The following is a 16,880-nucleotide window of genomic DNA, read 5'->3' as shown; positions in this document are numbered from 1 at the left end:
AGAGAGGATGAAGTGATGACACATAGTTTTCTTTGATTTGAAGAACATTTTTATAGAAGAGTATCTCACTCAGTGTTCAGTGAGGGGCTGACCTGAGATGATCTCAGAGAAGGAGTATGATCTCTGAAGGTTTAAAGGAAAGTCTTTTTAAACATCAGCAGACAGACACAGTTTGATATTCTCTGTGTTCATCAGGATCACTCCGTCTCTCACAGCAGATCTTTTACTTCTGTTTGATCAGAGTTCTACTGTTTCACACTGAATCCAACAAAGGCTTTTACTTTGAAGGCCGGACTCTTATTGTGAAAGACTCAGGTCATCATGAGAGCGCTACCTGATGAAGGTTTGGCTCATGACTCTCTGAGTGTGATCTTTAAACGACATGTAAACTCTGAGGTGAGTCTGCAGGTGAGTCTGCAGGTGAGTCTGCAGGTGAGTCCGCAGGTGAGTCTGCAGGTGAGTCTGCAGGTGAGTCCGCAGGTGAGTCCGCAGGTGAGTCTGCAGGTGAAGCGCTCAGCTGGAGGGGATTTAATGATGTTTTGAAACACAAGGAGGGACAGCCAATCACAGCAGAGGATGCTGGATCTCCATGGTAACGTGGATTGTTTGGGGAGGGGCAGCCTCGGAGTTCCTGTTTGTGTTTCAGCTGAAGATCGAAGTGTCGGTGAGTTATCATCCATTAATCAGCTGTTTCTGTTTCTGATCAATAACCTGACGACGAAATGACGTCACGAGCCCGTCAGGTCTCCACTTCCTGTCTCGAGTCTGTACCGCTGAAGAAAGGGGGGCACGGTGCAGACCCGGACCTGGAGCAGTTCTGAGGGAAATGACTTCTTTAATATTTGAACACTAACTCTCTGTTCTCCTGTTATTTACATTATCATAGAATCATCATTAAGAGGCTTCAGCTGACGTCACGTCACAGCTGTTTATTATTTAAGTTATGCATCATAGTCTATAGTCCAGGGGTTCCCAAAGTGTGGGTGGGGACCCCTCTGGGGGTCGTGACATGTCCTCCAGAATGTTTATTTTAAATGATCTAAAAATAGTTTATTTTACTCATTACAGTAAAAAACATCAACAACAGCAGAAGCTCTCCTTAAAATAAAACCTGTAAATATGAAGTGTAATGAGTTTCTGCCTTTCTTTGTTTCCTGATGAGTTAGTGAACATTAATGATCTAAAGCATCAGGACCAGGTTTCACACAGAGACCTGTTTCCTGTTCATCCTCTTTAACAACACTCTGAAAAAACTGCTGAACCCAGGAGACCAGGTCCTGGACTTTAAAGTGACATGTTGGTGAACCCAGGAGACCAGGTCCTGGACTTTAAAGTGACATGTTGGTGAACCCAGGAGACCAGGTTCTGGACTTTAAAGTGACATGTTAGTGAACCCAGGAGACCAGGTTCTGGACTTTAAAGTGACATGTTAGTGAACCCAGGAGACCAGGTCCTGGACTTTAAAGTGACATGTTAGTGAACCCAGGAGACTAGGTCCTGGACTTTAAAGTGACATGTTAGTGAACCCAGGAGACCAGGTTCTGGACTTTAAAGTGACATGTTAGTGAACCCAGGAGACTAGGTCCTGGACTTTAAAGTGACATGTTGGTGAACCCAGGAGACCAGGTCCTGGACTTTAAAGTGAAACGTTAGTGAACCCAGGAGACCAGGTCCTGGACTTTAAAGTGAAACGTTGGTGAACCCAGGAGACCAGGTTCTGGACTTTAAAGTGACACGTTAGTGAACCCAGGAGACCAGGTCCTGGACTTTAAAGTGAAACGTTAGTGAACCCAGGAGACCAGGTCCTGGACTTTAAAGTGAAACGTTAGTGAACCCAGGAGACCAGGTCCTGGACTTTAAAGTGAAACGTTAGTGAACCCAGGAGACCAGGTTCTGGACTTTAAAGTGACATGTGGTCCCAGTCTTGCCTGATAGAGGATTTCAGCTGCTCAACAGTTCAGGGTCTCTTTTGTGGTATTGTATGTTTTCAAAGGGGGACGAGTCAGGACTGCAGGCAGGCCGGTTCAGCACCTGGACTCTTCTCCTACAGAGCCATGCTGTTGTAGTCCGTGTGGTGGTTTGGCGTGGTCTTGCTGAAATCTGTAAGGTGTAGGGACTGTTCTGGTTTTAGTCTCTGTCTGGGTGCAGCAGTGAGTTCAGACACAGATCAGCAGGCGTCCTCTAGAGGATGAAGAGGTTTTAGTCTTTCTGTCTCCGTGTGGGGAAATCCAAACTGTGAATAATCTAATGAGCGTGTTGAGATCATGTCAGTGTTCATTCCTCTGTGCATTCTGTGAGAAGCTAACATGTTCTGTGTGTCCTGTAAGAAGCTAACATGTTCTGTGTGTCCTGTGAGAAGCTAACATGTTCTGTGCGTCCTGTGAGAAGCTAACATGTTCTGTGCGTCCTGTGTGAAGCTAACATGTTCTGTGCGTCCTGTGTGAAGCTAACATGTTCTGTGTGTCCTGTGAGAAGCTAACATGTTCTGTGTGTCCTGTGAGAAGCTAACATGTTCTGTGTGTCCTGTAAGAAGCTAACATGTTCTGTGTGTCCTGTGTGAAGCTAACATGTTCTGTGTGTCCTGTGAGAAGCTAACATGTTCTGTGTGTCCTGTGAGAAGCTAACATGTTCTGTGTGTCCTGTGAGAAGCTAACATGTTCTGTGTGTCCTGTGAGAAGCTAACATGTTCTGTGTGTCCTGTGAGAAGCTAACATGTTCTGTGTGTCCTGTGAGAAGCTAACATGTTCTGTGTGTCCTGTGAGAAGCTAACATGTTCTGTGTGTCCTGTAAATAGCTAACATGTTCTGTGTGTCCTGTGTGAAGCTAACATGTTCTGTGTGTCCTGTGTGAAGCTAACATGTTCTGTGTGTCCTGTGTGAAGCTAACATGTTCTGTGTGTCCTGTGAGAAGCTAACATGTTCTGTGCGTCCTGTAAGAAGCTAACATGTTCTGTGTGTCCTGTGAGAAGCTAACATGTTCTGTGTGTCCTGTAAGAAGCTAACATGTTCTGTGTGTCCTGTGAGAAGCTAACATGTTCTGTGTGTCCTGTGAGAAGCTAACATGTTCTGTGTGTCCTGTGAGAAGCTAACATGTTCTGTGTGTCCTGTGAGAAGCTAACATGTTCTGTGCGTCCTGTGAGAAGCTATGGCGGGGACATCGAGACACGATCGAGAGATGGCGATGAACGCCAAGCGCCAGCTGTCTGAGTGTTCAGACCCGGTGGAGAGGCTCAGGCTGCAGTGTCTGGCCAGAGGATCGTCCGGGATCAAAGGTCTGGGCAGGTGAGCTTGTCCTGATCCTCCACCCCGCCTCCCTGAGAGGGTTCAAAGCTAACGGCAGCCTGGTCTTCAGCTCTCACATTAAACCTCCTGAGACCAGAGCGGTCTGAGACGAGTCCTCTGTCCTCTGTCTGTGCTCTGTCTGTCCGCTGTCTGTCCTCTGTCTGTCCTCTGTCTGTCCCCTGTCTGTCCTCTGTCTGTCCCCTGTCTGTCCTCTCTGTCCTCTGTCTGTCCTCTGTCTGTCCCCTGTCTGTCCTCTGTCTGTCCTCTGTCTGTCCCCTGTCTGTCCTCTGTCTGTCCCCTGTCTGTCCTCTGTCTGTCCTCTGTCTGTCCCCTGTCTGTCCTCTCTGTCCCCTGTCTGTCCCCTGTCTGTCCCCTGTCTGTCCCCTCTCTGTCCCCTCTCTGTCCCCTGTCTGTCCCCTGTCTGTCCTCTGTCTGTCCCCTGTCTGTCCTCTGTCTGTCCTCTGTCTGTCCTCCCATAGCCTCAAAGAACAGAGCTGAAGATCTGCAGAAGGACCAGAGAAGTCACATCACAGTAACGTGTGTGTGTGTGTGTGTGTGTGTGTGTGTGTGTGTGTGTGTGTGTGTGTGTGTGTGTGTGTGTGTGTGTGTGTGTGTCTCAGGACCTTTAAAATAATGGACGATGATAGGAGCCGGTCCCTGGACCTGAAGGAGTTCCTGAAGGGTCTGAATGATTACGGGATCCTGATGGAGAAACAGGAAGCCACAGATCTGTTCCAGGTCTTTGACCGGGACGGGAACGGGACCATCGACTTCGACGAGTTCCTGATCACTCTGAGGGTAAGAACTCCGACCAATCACTGAGCAGTCCTTTCAGCCTTTTGAACCTGGGAGGGTCTGTCCTGGACTGATGTGGATTCAGGACTAATAAAGATCCTAAACTGAAGATAATAACCCTGAGTGTGTTGACTGCAGCCGCAGATGTCCAAGGCCAGGAAGGAGGTGGTCATGCAGGCGTTTCGCAAGCTGGATAAGACGGGGGACGGAGTGATCACCATCGAAGACCTGCAGGGGGTCTACAACGCCAAGTACCACCCCAAGTATCAGAACGGGGAGTGGACCGAGGATCAGGTGTTCAGGAAGTTCCTGGACAGCTTCGACTCTCCGTACGACAAAGACGGAAAGGTAACAGGCAGACGGTGTCTCAGTTCAGTCCTCCTCTGATCTGAGGCCGGTCTGACTCATGACACCTTCATTAAGGCTTAGGTACAGTGTGTGGGGGGGGGTCTGAACCTGGTCTGAAGTCTACCCTGCAGTCAGACAGAGTGTTGGCCAGGTGATGACAGTGTTCTGCAGCTCGGTTCTTCAGATGGTCTCTGTGTGGACTTCAGGATGTCCCTGTACTGATACTGGTCTTGCTCTCTAAAGGTGACCCAGGAGGAGTTTATCAATTATTATGCTGGTGTGAGCGCGTCCATCGACACGGACGTCTACTTTATTGTGATGATGAGAAGCGCCTGGAAGCTCTGAGTTAGCCTCTCTCTGGTAATCCAGCCTGTGGGGGGAGGGGGTGGTGGACTGTGGGTCTGGGGGTCTGGGGGTCTGGTGGTCTGGTGGTTGGTCTCTCTTTCAGGTGTTTCCGGGCAGCAGGTGGATCTCTAGCTTCTCTCTGTAGGTGAACTTTGACCTCCGTGCTGATCAGCTGTTTCCATCCAGACAGGAAGCTCCTCCCCTTTTTCTTCCCTCCTCTGTTCTCTCTCTCTCTCTCCTCTTCTCTTCTTCTCTCCCTCCTGTTCTCTCTCTCTCTCTCCTCTTCTTCTCTCCCTCCTGTTCTCTCTCTCTCTCCTCTTCTCTTCTCTTCTCTTCTTCTTTCCCTCCTCTGTTCTCTCTCTCCTCTTCTCTCTCTCTTCTCTTCTTCTCTCCCTCCTCTGTTCTCTCTCTCCTCTGTTCTCTCCCTCCTCTGTTCTCTCCCTCCTCTGTTCTCTCCCTCCTCTGTTCTCTCTCTCGTCTTCTCTTCTTCTCTCCCTCCTCTGTTCTCTCCCTCCTCTGTTCTCTCTCTCCTCTTCTCTTCTTCTCTCCCTCCTCTGTTCTCTCCCTCCTCTGTTCTCTCTCTCGTCTTCTCTTCTTCTCTCCCTCCTCTGTTCTCTCTCGTCTTCTCTTCTTCTCTCCCTCCTCTGTTCTCTCTCTCCTCTGTTCTCTCCCTCCTCTGTTCTCTCTCTCGTCTTCTCTTCTTCTCTCCCTCCTCTGTTCTCTCCCTCCTCTGTTCTCTCTCTCCTCTCTTCTTCTCTCCCTCCTGTTCTCTCTCTCCTCTCTTCTTCTCTCCCTCCTGTTCTCTCTCTCTCTCTCCTCTTCTCTTCTCTTCTCTCCTCTTCTTCTCTCCCTCCTCTGTTCTCTCTCTCCTCTTCTCTTCTCTTCTCTTCTTCTCTCCTCTCCTCTGTTCTCTCTCTCCTCTCCTCTTCTCTCCCTCCTGTTCTCTCTCTCTCTCTCCTCTTCTTCCTCCTCTCTCTCCTCTGTTCTCTCTCTCCTCTTCTTGTGTTTTGATGATCTTCTCTTCTTCTTGTCTTCAGGTGACCAAAGAGGAGTTTGTGAACTATTACTGTGGAGTCAGCGCGTCCATCGACAGCGATGTCTACTTCATCCTGATGATGAGATCTGCCTGGAAGCTCTGAACCGGATCACAGGACTCTGATCCGGATCACAGGACTCTGATCCAGATCACAGGACTGATCCGGATCACAGGACTCAAACATGCAGCCTCATCGATGAACCTGATTTTATGATGTTGATGTGGATTCTGTTTTTATGTTTGTTGGTGAAATAAATAATCTGTGTTCGTTGTGATCAATGAGTCTCTGTGAGTTCCTGTGGATCTGATCCGTGTGGAGAGGGTCTTAAAGGACCGATGACAGACTGAAGGTTCTCTCACTGCACCAACACCAAGATCAGCTCGGACTGGTGTGTGTCCAAACGTTTGGATGATCAGTTCTTCAGGAGGTTCTTTAATCCTTTAGGAGGTTCTTTAGTTCTTCAGGAGGTTCTTTAATCCTTTAGGAGGTTCTTTAATCCTTCAGGAGGTTCTTTAGTTCTTCAGGAGGTTCTTCAATCCTTTAGGAGGTTCTTTAGTTCTTCAGGAGGTTCTTTAATCCTTCAGGAGGTTCTTTAGTTCTTCAGGAGGTTCTTTAATCCTTTAGGAGGTTCTTTAGTTCTTCAGGAGGTTCTTTAATCCTTTAGGAGGTTCTTTAATCCTTCAGGAGGTTCTTTAGATCTTCAGGAGGTTCTCTAATCCTTCAGGAGGTTCTTTAGTTCTTCAGGAGGTTCTTCAATCCTTCAGGAGGTTCTTTAGTCCTTCAGGAGGTTCTTTAATCCTTTAGGAGGTTCTCTAATCCTTCAGGAGGTTCTTCAATCCTTTAGGGGGTTCTCTAATCATTCAGGAGGTTCTTTAATCCTTTAGGAGGTTCTTCAATCCTTTAGGGGGTTCTTTAATCCTTCAGGAGGTTCTCTAATCATTCAGGAGGTTCTTTAATCCTTTAGGAGGTTCTTTAATCCTTCAGGAGGTTCTCTAATCATTCAGGAGGTTCTTTATTCCTTTAGGAGGTTCTCTAATCCTTCAGGAGGTTCTTTAATCCTTCAGGAGGTTCTTTAATCCTTTATGAGGTTCTTTAGTTCTTCAGGAGGTTCTTTAATCCTTTAGGAGGTTCTCTAATCCTTCAGGAGGTTCTTTAATCCTTTAGGGGGTTCTTTAATCCTTTAGGAGGTTCTCTAATCCTTTAGGAGGTTCTTTAATCCTTTAGGAGGTTCTCTAATCCTTCAGGAGGTTCTTTAATCCTTTAGGAGGTTCTTTAATCCTTTAGGAGGTTCTTTAATCCTTCAGGAGGTTCTCTAATCCTTTAGGAGGTTCTTCAATCCTTTAGGAGGTTTTTTAATCCTTTAGGAGGTTCTCTAATCCTTCAGGATGTTCTTTAATCCTTCATGAGGTTCTTTAATCCTTTAGGAGGTTCTTTAATCCTTCAGGATGTTCTTTAATCCTTCATGAGGTTCTTTAATCCTTCAGGAGGTTCTTTAATCCTTTAGGAGGTTCTTTAATCCTTCAGGAGGTTCTTTAGATCTTTAGGAGGTTCTTTAATCCTTCAGGAGGTTCTTTAATCCTCAGGAGGTTCTTTAGATCTTCAGGAGGTTCTTTAATCCTTCAGGAGGTTCTTTAATCCTTCAGGAGGTTCTTTAGATCTTCAGGAGGTTCTTTAGATCTTCAGGAGGTTCTTTAATCCTTTAGGAGGTTCTTTAGATCTTCAGGAGGTTCTTTAGATCTTCAGGAGGTTCTTTAATCCTTCAGGAGGTTCTTTAGATCTTCAGGAGGTTCTTTAATCCTTCAGGAGGTTCTTTAGATCTTCAGGAGGTTCTTTAGATCTTCAGGAGGTTCTTTAATCCTTTAGGAGGTTCTTTAGATCTTCAGGAGGTTCTTTAGATCTTCAGGAGGTTCTTTAGTTCTTCGGGAGGTTCTTTTATCCTTCAGGAGGTTCTTTAATCCTTCAGGAGGTTCTTTAATCCTTCAGGAGGTTCTTTAATCCTTCAGGAAGTACTTTGTCTGGACCCTGACCCTGAACCTCATTACAGACCCTGTAACATATCCAGGTACAGACCACGTCCCAGACCAACCTACCAAACCTGAAACTGACCCTGTGAGTGACCCTGTTGTAGACCATGTTAAAGACCGTGTTACAGACCGTGTTACAGACCGTGTTCCTGTCTGAAGGGGGTCTAACTGAGACCAGTATCTGGTGGTTTGTAGTGAACACAGACTCGTGACTTTATGATTCAGATTTATTTGATTTTATAAACAAAGCATGAAAAGATAAACGTCCCCCTGAATCAGAGACCGTCTGTTATAAAGTCCTCTGCAGTAAACCACATCAGTTCTCCCTCTGAGGACCGGTCCTCTGTTCCTCTGACTGAGCAGAAGGAGGACCCTGAACTGTTGGAATGTCCCTTTAAAATATGAGATCATTGAGACTGACTTAAAGACCCTGAATCTGGGCTGGTACCTGGGGTTCGTTGTCCCAGATGTCCCGTGAGTCCATCCAGTAGATGTTTGAGTCCTGACCTACTTGATCTGTAAGAAGCTGGACATGGTGACGTAGGCCTCCTCCCCCTGGAGTCCCCCCCCGCTGCCCTCGGGTGGAGGGGTGGGAGGTCTCTGCTCCTCCTGCAGGACGTTGATGGGGGAGGGGGTCCGGTCTGAGGAGTACCTGCCCAGCAGGGCGGACAGCTCCTCGGTGCTGACGCTGGTGGTGGTGGTGGAGCAGTCGGAGGTCTGGGTGGAGCAGGGAGGAGTGGACTCTGAGCCGTCAGCAGCAGCAGCAGGGTTTGGGGGCTCAGAGTCCTCCTCTGAGTCCTCCTTCGGGAAGACTTTGAGGGCGCTGAACTCCTCGGCTTTGAGGTTCAACAGGAGACCCTGGAGACGAGACTCAGCTGTTAGTGTGACGCTCAGAGTCCGAGACCAGCATTCAAACATCTGACAAAGTGAACCGGTCCACCATCGTTCAGCCTCCTGAGCTGATGTGGATCAGAGTAAAACCTTTTGATACTGAAGGAAAACAGAGACCATGTCGGAGGACGTTAAACTGAGACATGTTTGAGACAGAGGTCTGCCCGTCCCTGCAGCAGGCTGGTAGATCTCATACAGACTCTAAAGACAGTCTGAGAGTCCTCCCGTACAGGAGGAGGTCTTAGAGGGAAGGACTCACTTTATTGGGCTTGCAGATCTGCACCAGAGTGTCTTTGGGGTGCGGGACGCTGGGCCACATGTAGGAGAAGATCCTGTAACAGACAGAGACGTTAGAACCTGTCCCACATACGGGATCTGATCAGACCGACAGCACGTACTTCTTTTTCCAGAAGAAAACCGCACAGGAAGTCAGGACCAGCAGCACGACCAGACCCACGGTCAGGGTGTAGGTCTGACGCCAGCCGTCAGGTTTCTGTCCTGGAGGAGAACAAACACAGAGAGACGAGTGAGTCAGGTCCTCCTCCGTCCCTCAGCGGGAGGAGGACCTGACTCACCGTCAGGAGTGACGAAGGTGAACGTTTGGCTCCACTCGCTCCAGGTCCCCTGCAGGTACTTCAGCGGGATGGATCGCACCCTGACATGATACCGGGTGTCGGTCTGCAGGTGCTCCATGTCCACCTTCAGAGTGTCTGAAGACGAGACGTTCTGGACCTGAGGACAGGAAACAGACTCTAACCTCTGCTGATCCTAAGGACAGGAACCAGACTCTAACCTCTGCTGGACCTGAGGACAGGAAACAGACTCTAACCTCTGCTGATCCTGGGGACAGGAAACAGACTCTAACCTCTGCTGATCCTAAGGACAGGAACCAGACTCTAAACTCTGCTGGACCTGAGGACAGGAAACAGACTCTAACCTCTGCTGATCCTAAGGACAGGAACCAGACTCTAACCTCTGCTGATCCTAAGGACAGGAACCAGACTCTAACCTCTGCTGATCCTGGGGACAGGAACCAGACTCTAACCTCTGCTGATCCTAAGGACAGGAACCAGACTCTAACCTCTGCTGGACCTGAGGACAGGAAACAGACTCTAACCTCTGCTGGACCTGAGGACAGGAAACAGACTCTAACCTCTGCTGGACCTGAGGACAGGAACCAGACTCTAAACTCTGCTGGACCTGAGGACAGGAAACAGACTCTAACCTCTGCTGGACCTGGGGACAGGAAACAGACTCTAACCTCTGCTGGACCTGGGGACAGGAAACAGACTCTAACCTCTGCTGGACCTGGGGACAGGAAACAGACTCTAACCTCTGCTGGACCTGAGGACAGGAACCAGACTCTAAACTCTGCTGGACCTGAGGACAGGAAACAGACTCTAACCTCTGCTGGACCTGAGGACAGGAAACAGACTCTAACCTCTGCTGGACCTGGGGACAGGAAACAGACTCTAACCTCTGCTGGACCTGAGGACAGGAAACAGACTCTAACCTCTGCTGGACCTGGGGACAGCAGAAACAGACTCTAACCTCTGCTGGACCTGGGGAAGAGGGATGACAGCAGAAACACAAAGTGAGGTTACCGTGGTTCCGCCTGCTGTCCAGATGACCAGTTGGAACAGCTGGTTCTCCACCTTCAGGTAGTCTCTGTGGTACGGGGTCTGGATGTGGAACACGGCCTGGTTAGACTCAGGGTGAAAGGTGACGTTGAACACCTGAGGACTTCTGGGTTTCACTGCACAGAGAAACAGACGACAGAGAGGAGTGAGGTCAACGCCATGTTTTCACCTAAATCCTCTGCACCTAGCGCCCCCTGCAGGCCGGAGCTCTGAGGTGAACGTGAACGCGGTGCGTCATGTGATCAGGTGGTTTTGTTTCAGCTCTGGGTGCTGATGACCTTTGACTTTACTGAAGACCACTCAGGTTTGTGGGAGCAGCAGCAGGTTGTGTGAGGCGCTGAGCTGCAGTGTGTACCTATCTTCTTCAGGTCCACTGTGGTTGAGATGGGTCCTCCTCTCTTCAGGTGGACGGTCACGTTGTAGAGAACCAGAGGACTCAGGTCTGGAGAGCTCACCGTGTCCCCGAGTCCCTGAACGCACTGAGACGTCTTGGCGCTCCAGTCGTCTGTGAAACTGAGCAGAAACACACTCAGACATGGACTCTCCTCAGGACGCCGCCGCCGCTCCTCTGAACCGTTACATGTTTTACCACATGGTTATTCTCTCGATGCTGTCCACCTCTTCGTCTTCATCGTCCTCACTGTAGCTCCGCCCCCCCTTCAGTCCACAGGTCAGACTGCTGCTGGCGGTCATGATGTGAGAGGTGCAGCTGAGTCTGGGCTCTGAAACACAAAACCTTCATCAGAGAGAAACATGAACACATCGCACAGAACCACAGCAGGAAGTCTGAGGTCCTGAACCTGCAGGTCCTCCAGAGACCACTAGGGTGTGTCTCCTGCAGTTCCTCCAGAGACCACTAGGGTGTGTCTCCTGCAGTTCCTCCAGAGACCACTAGGGTGTGTCTCCTGCAGTACCTCCAGAGACCACTAGAGTGTGTCTCCTGCAGCGAGTCAGTCCCCATAGACCCCCTGGTACAGAAGCAGTTTGGGTCTCTATAGCTCATTTCTGTTGTCATGACGACTGTAAGGCTGAGTTTATAAACAGCTCACCTGTTTACAGCAGGTGAAGGGTTAAAGGGAGGGTTAGGGGGCGGGGCCTCTTTGAGTGACAGGTGGGAGCTGCTAGCTGTCTGTCTTGTTGTGATGAGAGAAACATGTTTGTGTTGTTCACCTGTTGCTCTCTCTCTCTCTCTCCTCTCTCTCTCTCTCTCTCTCTCTCTCTCTCTCTCTGTGTGTGTGTGTGTGTGTGTGTCTGAGTGTGTGTGTGTGTGTGTGTGTGTGTGTGTCTGAGTGTGTGTGTGTGTGTGTGTGTGTGTGTCTGAGTGTGTGTGTGTGTGTGTGTGTGTGTGTGTCTGAGTGTGTGTGTGTGTGTGTGTGTGTGTGTCTGAGTGTGCAGGCTGACCCTGGTATTCAGTAATAATTGATCCTGTTGGCCTCACCTGTTGAAACATGCAGTGAGTAGATATGAAGATATGAAGATATGAAGATATGAACCCCTCACTGAATCCAGTCTTTGTGAGAGACTGTGAGGAAACAACAGCCGGACTCGTCAGGACCCGCCCTTCACACATCACATACCAGACCGCTGAGTCACCTCTGGATCTGAGACTAAACATGGCCCACTGTGAGTCTCCTTCAGACTCTGGAGCTCCAAACACGTCCAGCTCTTACTTTAAAGTCCTCTTCAGCCGGGCCGCTGAAGTTCCAGCTCCCGTCCAGACCAAACCCTTTAAAAGACCAAAGACCAAAAGAGCTGATGACTCTCCTACGATCCTCAGCCGGACTCTCTCCATCTTTATGAATCTGACCAACAGCCCGTTATAAGATTCAGACACCTCTGACCTCTGACCTCTGATCTCCGATCACTGACCTCTGACCTCTGATCTCTGATCTCTGACCTTTGACCTCTGATCTCTGACCTCTGATCTCTGACCTCTGATCTCTGATCTCTGACCTCTGATCTCTGACCTCTGACCTCTGATCTCTGACCTCTGACCTCTGATCTCTGATCTCTGATCTCTGATCTCTGACCTCTGATCTCTGACCTCTGATCTGACCTCTGATCTCTGACCTCTGACCTCTGACCACTGGTCTCTGATCTCTGATCTCTGACCTCTGACCTCTGACCTCTGATCTCTGACCTCTGACCTCTGACCTCTGATCTCTGACCTCTGACCGCTGGTCTCTGATCTCTGACCTCTGATCTCTGACCGCTGGTCTCTGATCTCTGATCTCTGGCCTCTGACCTCTGACCTCTGATCTCTGACCTCTGACACCAAACACTGGATTCAATCTGAGAGAGACTCTGAACACGTCACTGTCACCAACATCACTCTCAGAGAACACACCTGACTAAACATGCAAACATGTAAACATGTAAACATGCAAACATGTAAACATGTAAACATGCAAAGATGTAAAAATGCAAACATGCAAAGATGTTAACATGGAAACATGCAAAGATGTTAACATGTAAACATGCAAAGATGTTAACATGTAAACATGCAAACATGAAAAGATGTTAACATGTAAACATGCAAAGATGTTAACATGCAAACATGCAAAGATGTTAACATGCAAAGATGTAAACATGCAAAGATGTTAACATGCAAACATATAAACATGCAAAGATGTAAACATGCAAACATATTAACATGCAAAGATGTTAACATCTTTGCATGTAAACATGCAAAGATGTAAACATGCAAACATTTAAACATGCAAAGATGTTAACATGTAAACATGCAAAGATGTAAACATGCAAAGATGTTAACATGCAAACATATAAACATGCAAAGATGTAAACATGCAAAGATGTTAACATGCAAAGATGTAAACATGTAAACAAGTAAACATGTAAACATGTAAACATGTGAACATGTAAACAAGTAAACATGTAAACAAGTAAACATGTAAACAAGTAAACATGTAAACAAGTAAACATGTAAACATGTAAACAAGTAAACATGTAAACATGTAAACATACAAACATTTAAACATGCAAACATGTAAAGATTTGCATGAAGAGAAGCTTAAAGACCTCACCTGAGTCTGAGTCTCCACTCTGAGCCTCCGTCTGAGCCGGCAGGAGCAGAAACACTGTGACTCCCCAAACACACAGCATCTTCTCTCTGATCCTCCTCTCTCTCTCCTGCAGACTGAACTTCTCTCTCTCTCTCTCTCTCTCTCTCTCTCTCTCTCTCTCTCTCTCTCTCTCTCTCTCTCTCTCTCTCTCTCTCTCCTGCAGACTGACTGATCCTCCTCTCTCTCTGTCCTGCGGACGGTACTCCTCTCTCCTAAGCAGACTGAACTCCTCTCTCTCTCTCCTGCAGACTGAAATCCTCTCTCCGGCAGACTGATCTCCTCTCTCCTCAGCAGACTGAACTCTCTCCTGCAGACTGATCTCCTCTCTCCTCAGCAGACTGAACTCCTCTCTCCTCAGCAGACTGAACTCCTCTCTCCTCAGCAGACTGATCTCCTCTCTCCTGCAGACTGATCTCCTCTCTCCTCAGCAGACTGATCTCTCTCCTGCAGACTGAACTCTCTCCTGCAGACTGAACTCTCTCCTGCAGACTGAACTCTCTCCTGCGGACTGAACTCCTCTCTCCTCAGCAGACTGAACTCCTCTCTCCTCAGCAGACTGAACTCCTCTCTCCTCAGCAGACTGAACTCCTCTCTCCTCAGCAGACTGAACTCTCTCCTGCAGACTGAACTCCTCTCTCCTCAGCAGACTGAACTCCTCTCTCCTCAGCAGACTGAACTCTCTCCTGCAGACTGAACTCTCTCCTCAGCAGACTGAACTCCTCTCTCCTCAGCAGACTGAGCTCCTGTCTCCTCAGCACTGGTGTAGAGCTTTAGACTCTTCAGCTGCTGGCTCTTGTCCTCAGCTGGCGGGTGGAGGGGAGGAGTGGTTTTGAGCAGAGGAAGGAGGGGGTGCTGCTCGGTTGGGTTTTTACTCACAGGATGTTTTGTAAATCTGAAAACACCGTCAGCAGAGTGCAGCGTACAGTGAAGCATGAAGCCAAAGTTAACAGACTGACCTCACAGATCTGATTCTGCTGTTTAATCAGTCTCTAAATGATCCTCCTCCCCTCAGCTGAGTCATTCACTCATAAAGAACATGAATGAGTTTATGGTCTGTCGTTTCTTCTTACAGCTCGTCACTGATAAAGGTCACTCTCTGTAAAACAAAACACCTGATACCTGCTCTGATTCAAGGTGTCTTTAGAGGCCCTCTGCTGTGATCCAGTACTGATGTACACATTCAGGTCTGATCCAAACAGCTGGGAGGAAAAACCAGTCCTGCATTTCACATGGTCACATTATGATAGAATGAGGTCACATGAGGACATAATGAAGTCACATGAGGACATAATGAGGTCACATGAGGACATAATGAGGTCACATGAGGATAGAATGAGGTCACATGGTGATAGAATGAGGTCACATGATGATAGAATGAGGTCACATGATGATAGAATGAGGTCACATGAGGATATAATGAGGTCACATGAGGATAGAATGAGGTCACATGGTGATAGAATGAGGTCACATGATGATAGAATGAGGTCACATGAGGACATAATGAGGTCACATGAGGATAGAATGAGGTCACATGAGGACATAATGAGGTCACATGAGGATAGAATGAGGTCACATGAGGACATAATGAGGTCACATGAGGATATAATGAGGTCACATGAGGATATAATGAGGTCACATTATGATATAATGAGGTCACATTATGATATAATGAGGTCACATGATGATAGAATGAGGTCACATGATGATAGAATGAGGTCACATGATGATAGAATGAGGTCACATGATGATAGAATGAGGTCACATGAGGATAGAATGAGGTCACATGATGATAGAATGAGGTCACATGAGGATAGAATGAGGTCACATGATGATAGAATGAGGTCACATGATGATAGAATGAGGTCACATGATGGTAGAATGAGGTCACATTATGATAGAATGAGGTCACATGATGATAGAATGAGGTCACATGATGATAGAATGAGGTCACATGATGGTAGAATGAGGTCACATGATGGTAGAATGAGGTCACATGATGATATAATGAGGTCACATGATGGTAGAATGAGGTCACATGATGGTAGAATGAGGTCGTCAAGTTTGAAGCAGACTCTAATGGTTGTGGTAAGAACAACAAGAAGAAGAGCTGATTAGTGTTGAGCTTTCGACCAATCAGAATCAAGTATTTCACAGAGTGTGTGACTGTTTGGACCATGGGGGAGTAACTGGTCCCTGTCTTCAGCTCTTCTGGGTCAGTTCAGACTGTCAGAGCATTAGAGGACTCCAGATGATCAGGAGACAAGCAGGAGACAAGAAGGAGATTAGAAGGAGACGAGAAGGAGACGAGAAGGAGACGAGAAGGAGACGAGAAGGAGACGAGAAGGAGACGAGAAGGAGACGAGCAGGACGGCCTCTGAGGTTCAGAGACACTCAGAGCAGAGCGCCTCAAAGACGTGAAGACGTTCAGGCTGAACCCCGGAGCACAGAGGAGAGAAGAGGCCGTGGGTGGAGACGGGTGGAGACGGGTGGAGAAGGGTTTGAGGGTTTGGGGGGTGGAGGTGTCGATGTGTGGTTAACGTTCAGCTCGCTGCAAGCAGGAGACTCAGAGGAGAGCATGGATCCTTCAAGGACTGTGTGTGTGTGTGTGTGTGTGTGTGTGTGTGTGTGTGTGTGTGTGTGTGTGTGTGTGTGTGTGTGTGTGTGTGTGTGCAAGGTGGTTAAGACGTGCTTCATAAACACTCTGGGCCCCCCCCTCTCACTCACACACATACACACACACACACACACACACACACACACACACACACACACACACACACACACACACACCACAGCTCTGAGGTTCGTATCTCTGTCAGCATCATAAACATGTTTGTCTGTGGTTTTCATGTTTCTGCTGGATGAGCCTGTTTACACTGAGAGAGAGCACACACACACACACACACACACACACACACACACACACACACACACACACACACCACCACACAAACACACACACAGGTCAGAATCAGAGCCGACACAGACACAAACTGGTTAAGAAAAAACTGAACAACTTCTCTAATAATATCCAACAATTTACAAACAAACAAAAATAAAACCCTGCTTCATAAAAACATGTTGTATTAAACATGGTGCTGCCTTCATCATACTCAGCTTTCAACTCACACAAACACGCATCAACAAATGCTTGAACCGCTGTGTTAGTCTTCCAGTCAGAATTCTCTGGAGCACATACATGAACTAAAACCAGAATAACAGACTCCTCAATGTAACATGAAAAGATAATGGCTGCAGTGAAAGGTGGATATCAGTACCAGTGCAGTAATAGTGCAGCAAAAAATGAAAATAATGTGCCGTGGTCTTCTGTAATGGTGTCACATGTACAGTTAGTTTAGTTCCTGATGCTGAAAGCTTTGGTTTCCTTGATGTTGAGGAGGGGAGGTTTAATCTTTGGTTTGTTGTTCTCCCTGTC

General features: G+C 47.9%; 2 protein-coding genes across 6 annotated transcripts; one reads left to right on the top strand and one right to left on the bottom strand.

Moving 5' to 3' along the window:
- The first annotated feature begins 408 nt into the window (after nt 1-408).
- capslb (calcyphosine-like b) lies at nt 409-6,080 on the top strand. 5 transcript variants are annotated; one of them, XM_034678339.1, is made up of 6 exons: nt 1,901-2,102; nt 3,143-3,281; nt 3,902-4,079; nt 4,215-4,424; nt 4,668-4,784; nt 5,807-5,915. In XM_034678339.1, the coding sequence occupies exons 1-5, from the start codon at nt 1,982-1,984 to the stop codon at nt 4,767-4,769; spliced, it is 750 nt and encodes a 249-aa protein (XP_034534230.1). In that variant the 5' UTR covers nt 1,901-1,981; the 3' UTR covers nt 4,770-4,784; nt 5,807-5,915. The 5 variants fall into 5 exon arrangements, with proteins under 5 accessions (XP_034534231.1, XP_034534230.1, XP_034534229.1 ...); XM_034678340.1 differs by lacking the exons at nt 1,901-2,102; nt 4,668-4,784 and adding an exon at nt 409-664 and having other exon boundaries at nt 5,807-6,080; XM_034678338.1 differs by lacking the exon at nt 4,668-4,784 and having other exon boundaries at nt 1,917-2,102; nt 5,807-6,080.
- Nucleotides 6,081-8,043: 1,963 nt separating this feature from the next.
- Nucleotides 8,044-13,562, bottom strand: LOC117808652 (interleukin-7 receptor subunit alpha-like). Its single transcript, XM_034678343.1, has 8 exons — nt 13,406-13,562; nt 10,951-11,083; nt 10,717-10,874; nt 10,326-10,477; nt 9,297-9,453; nt 9,120-9,219; nt 8,981-9,053; nt 8,044-8,688 (listed from the first exon to the last, which is right to left on the bottom strand). The coding sequence occupies exons 1-8, from the start codon at nt 13,482-13,484 to the stop codon at nt 8,338-8,340; spliced, it is 1,203 nt and encodes a 400-aa protein (XP_034534234.1). The 5' UTR covers nt 13,485-13,562; the 3' UTR covers nt 8,044-8,337.
- Between the last annotated feature and the right edge of the window lie 3,318 nt (nt 13,563-16,880).

This window comes from Notolabrus celidotus, unplaced genomic scaffold, assembly GCF_009762535.1.
Source record: "Notolabrus celidotus isolate fNotCel1 unplaced genomic scaffold, fNotCel1.pri scaffold_134_arrow_ctg1, whole genome shotgun sequence".
NCBI lineage: Eukaryota > Metazoa > Chordata > Actinopteri > Labriformes > Labridae > Notolabrus > Notolabrus celidotus.
The sequence above is the reverse complement of the archived record's forward strand: the minus strand, read 5'-3'. Positions and strand labels throughout refer to the sequence as shown.

Coding starts and splice junctions, on each gene's coding strand:
- capslb (XM_034678338.1), top strand. CDS start 1,982: ATGTTTTCAAAGGGGGACGAGTCAGGACTGCAGGCAGGCCGGTTCAGC. Junction 4,080..4,214: donor AGTTCCTGATCACTCTGAGG/GTAAGAACTCCG, acceptor TGTTGACTGCAG/CCGCAGATGTCCAAGGCCAG. Junction 4,425..5,806: donor CGTACGACAAAGACGGAAAG/GTAACAGGCAGA, acceptor TCTTGTCTTCAG/GTGACCAAAGAGGAGTTTGT.
- LOC117808652 (XM_034678343.1), bottom strand. CDS start 13,484: ATGCTGTGTGTTTGGGGAGTCACAGTGTTTCTGCTCCTGCCGGCTCAG. Junction 10,875..10,950: donor ATCGAGAGAATAACCATGTG/GTAAAACATGTA, acceptor GTTTCTGCTCAG/TTTCACAGACGACTGGAGCG. Junction 9,220..9,296: donor CACCTTCGTCACTCCTGACG/GTGAGTCAGGTC, acceptor GTTCTCCTCCAG/GACAGAAACCTGACGGCTGG.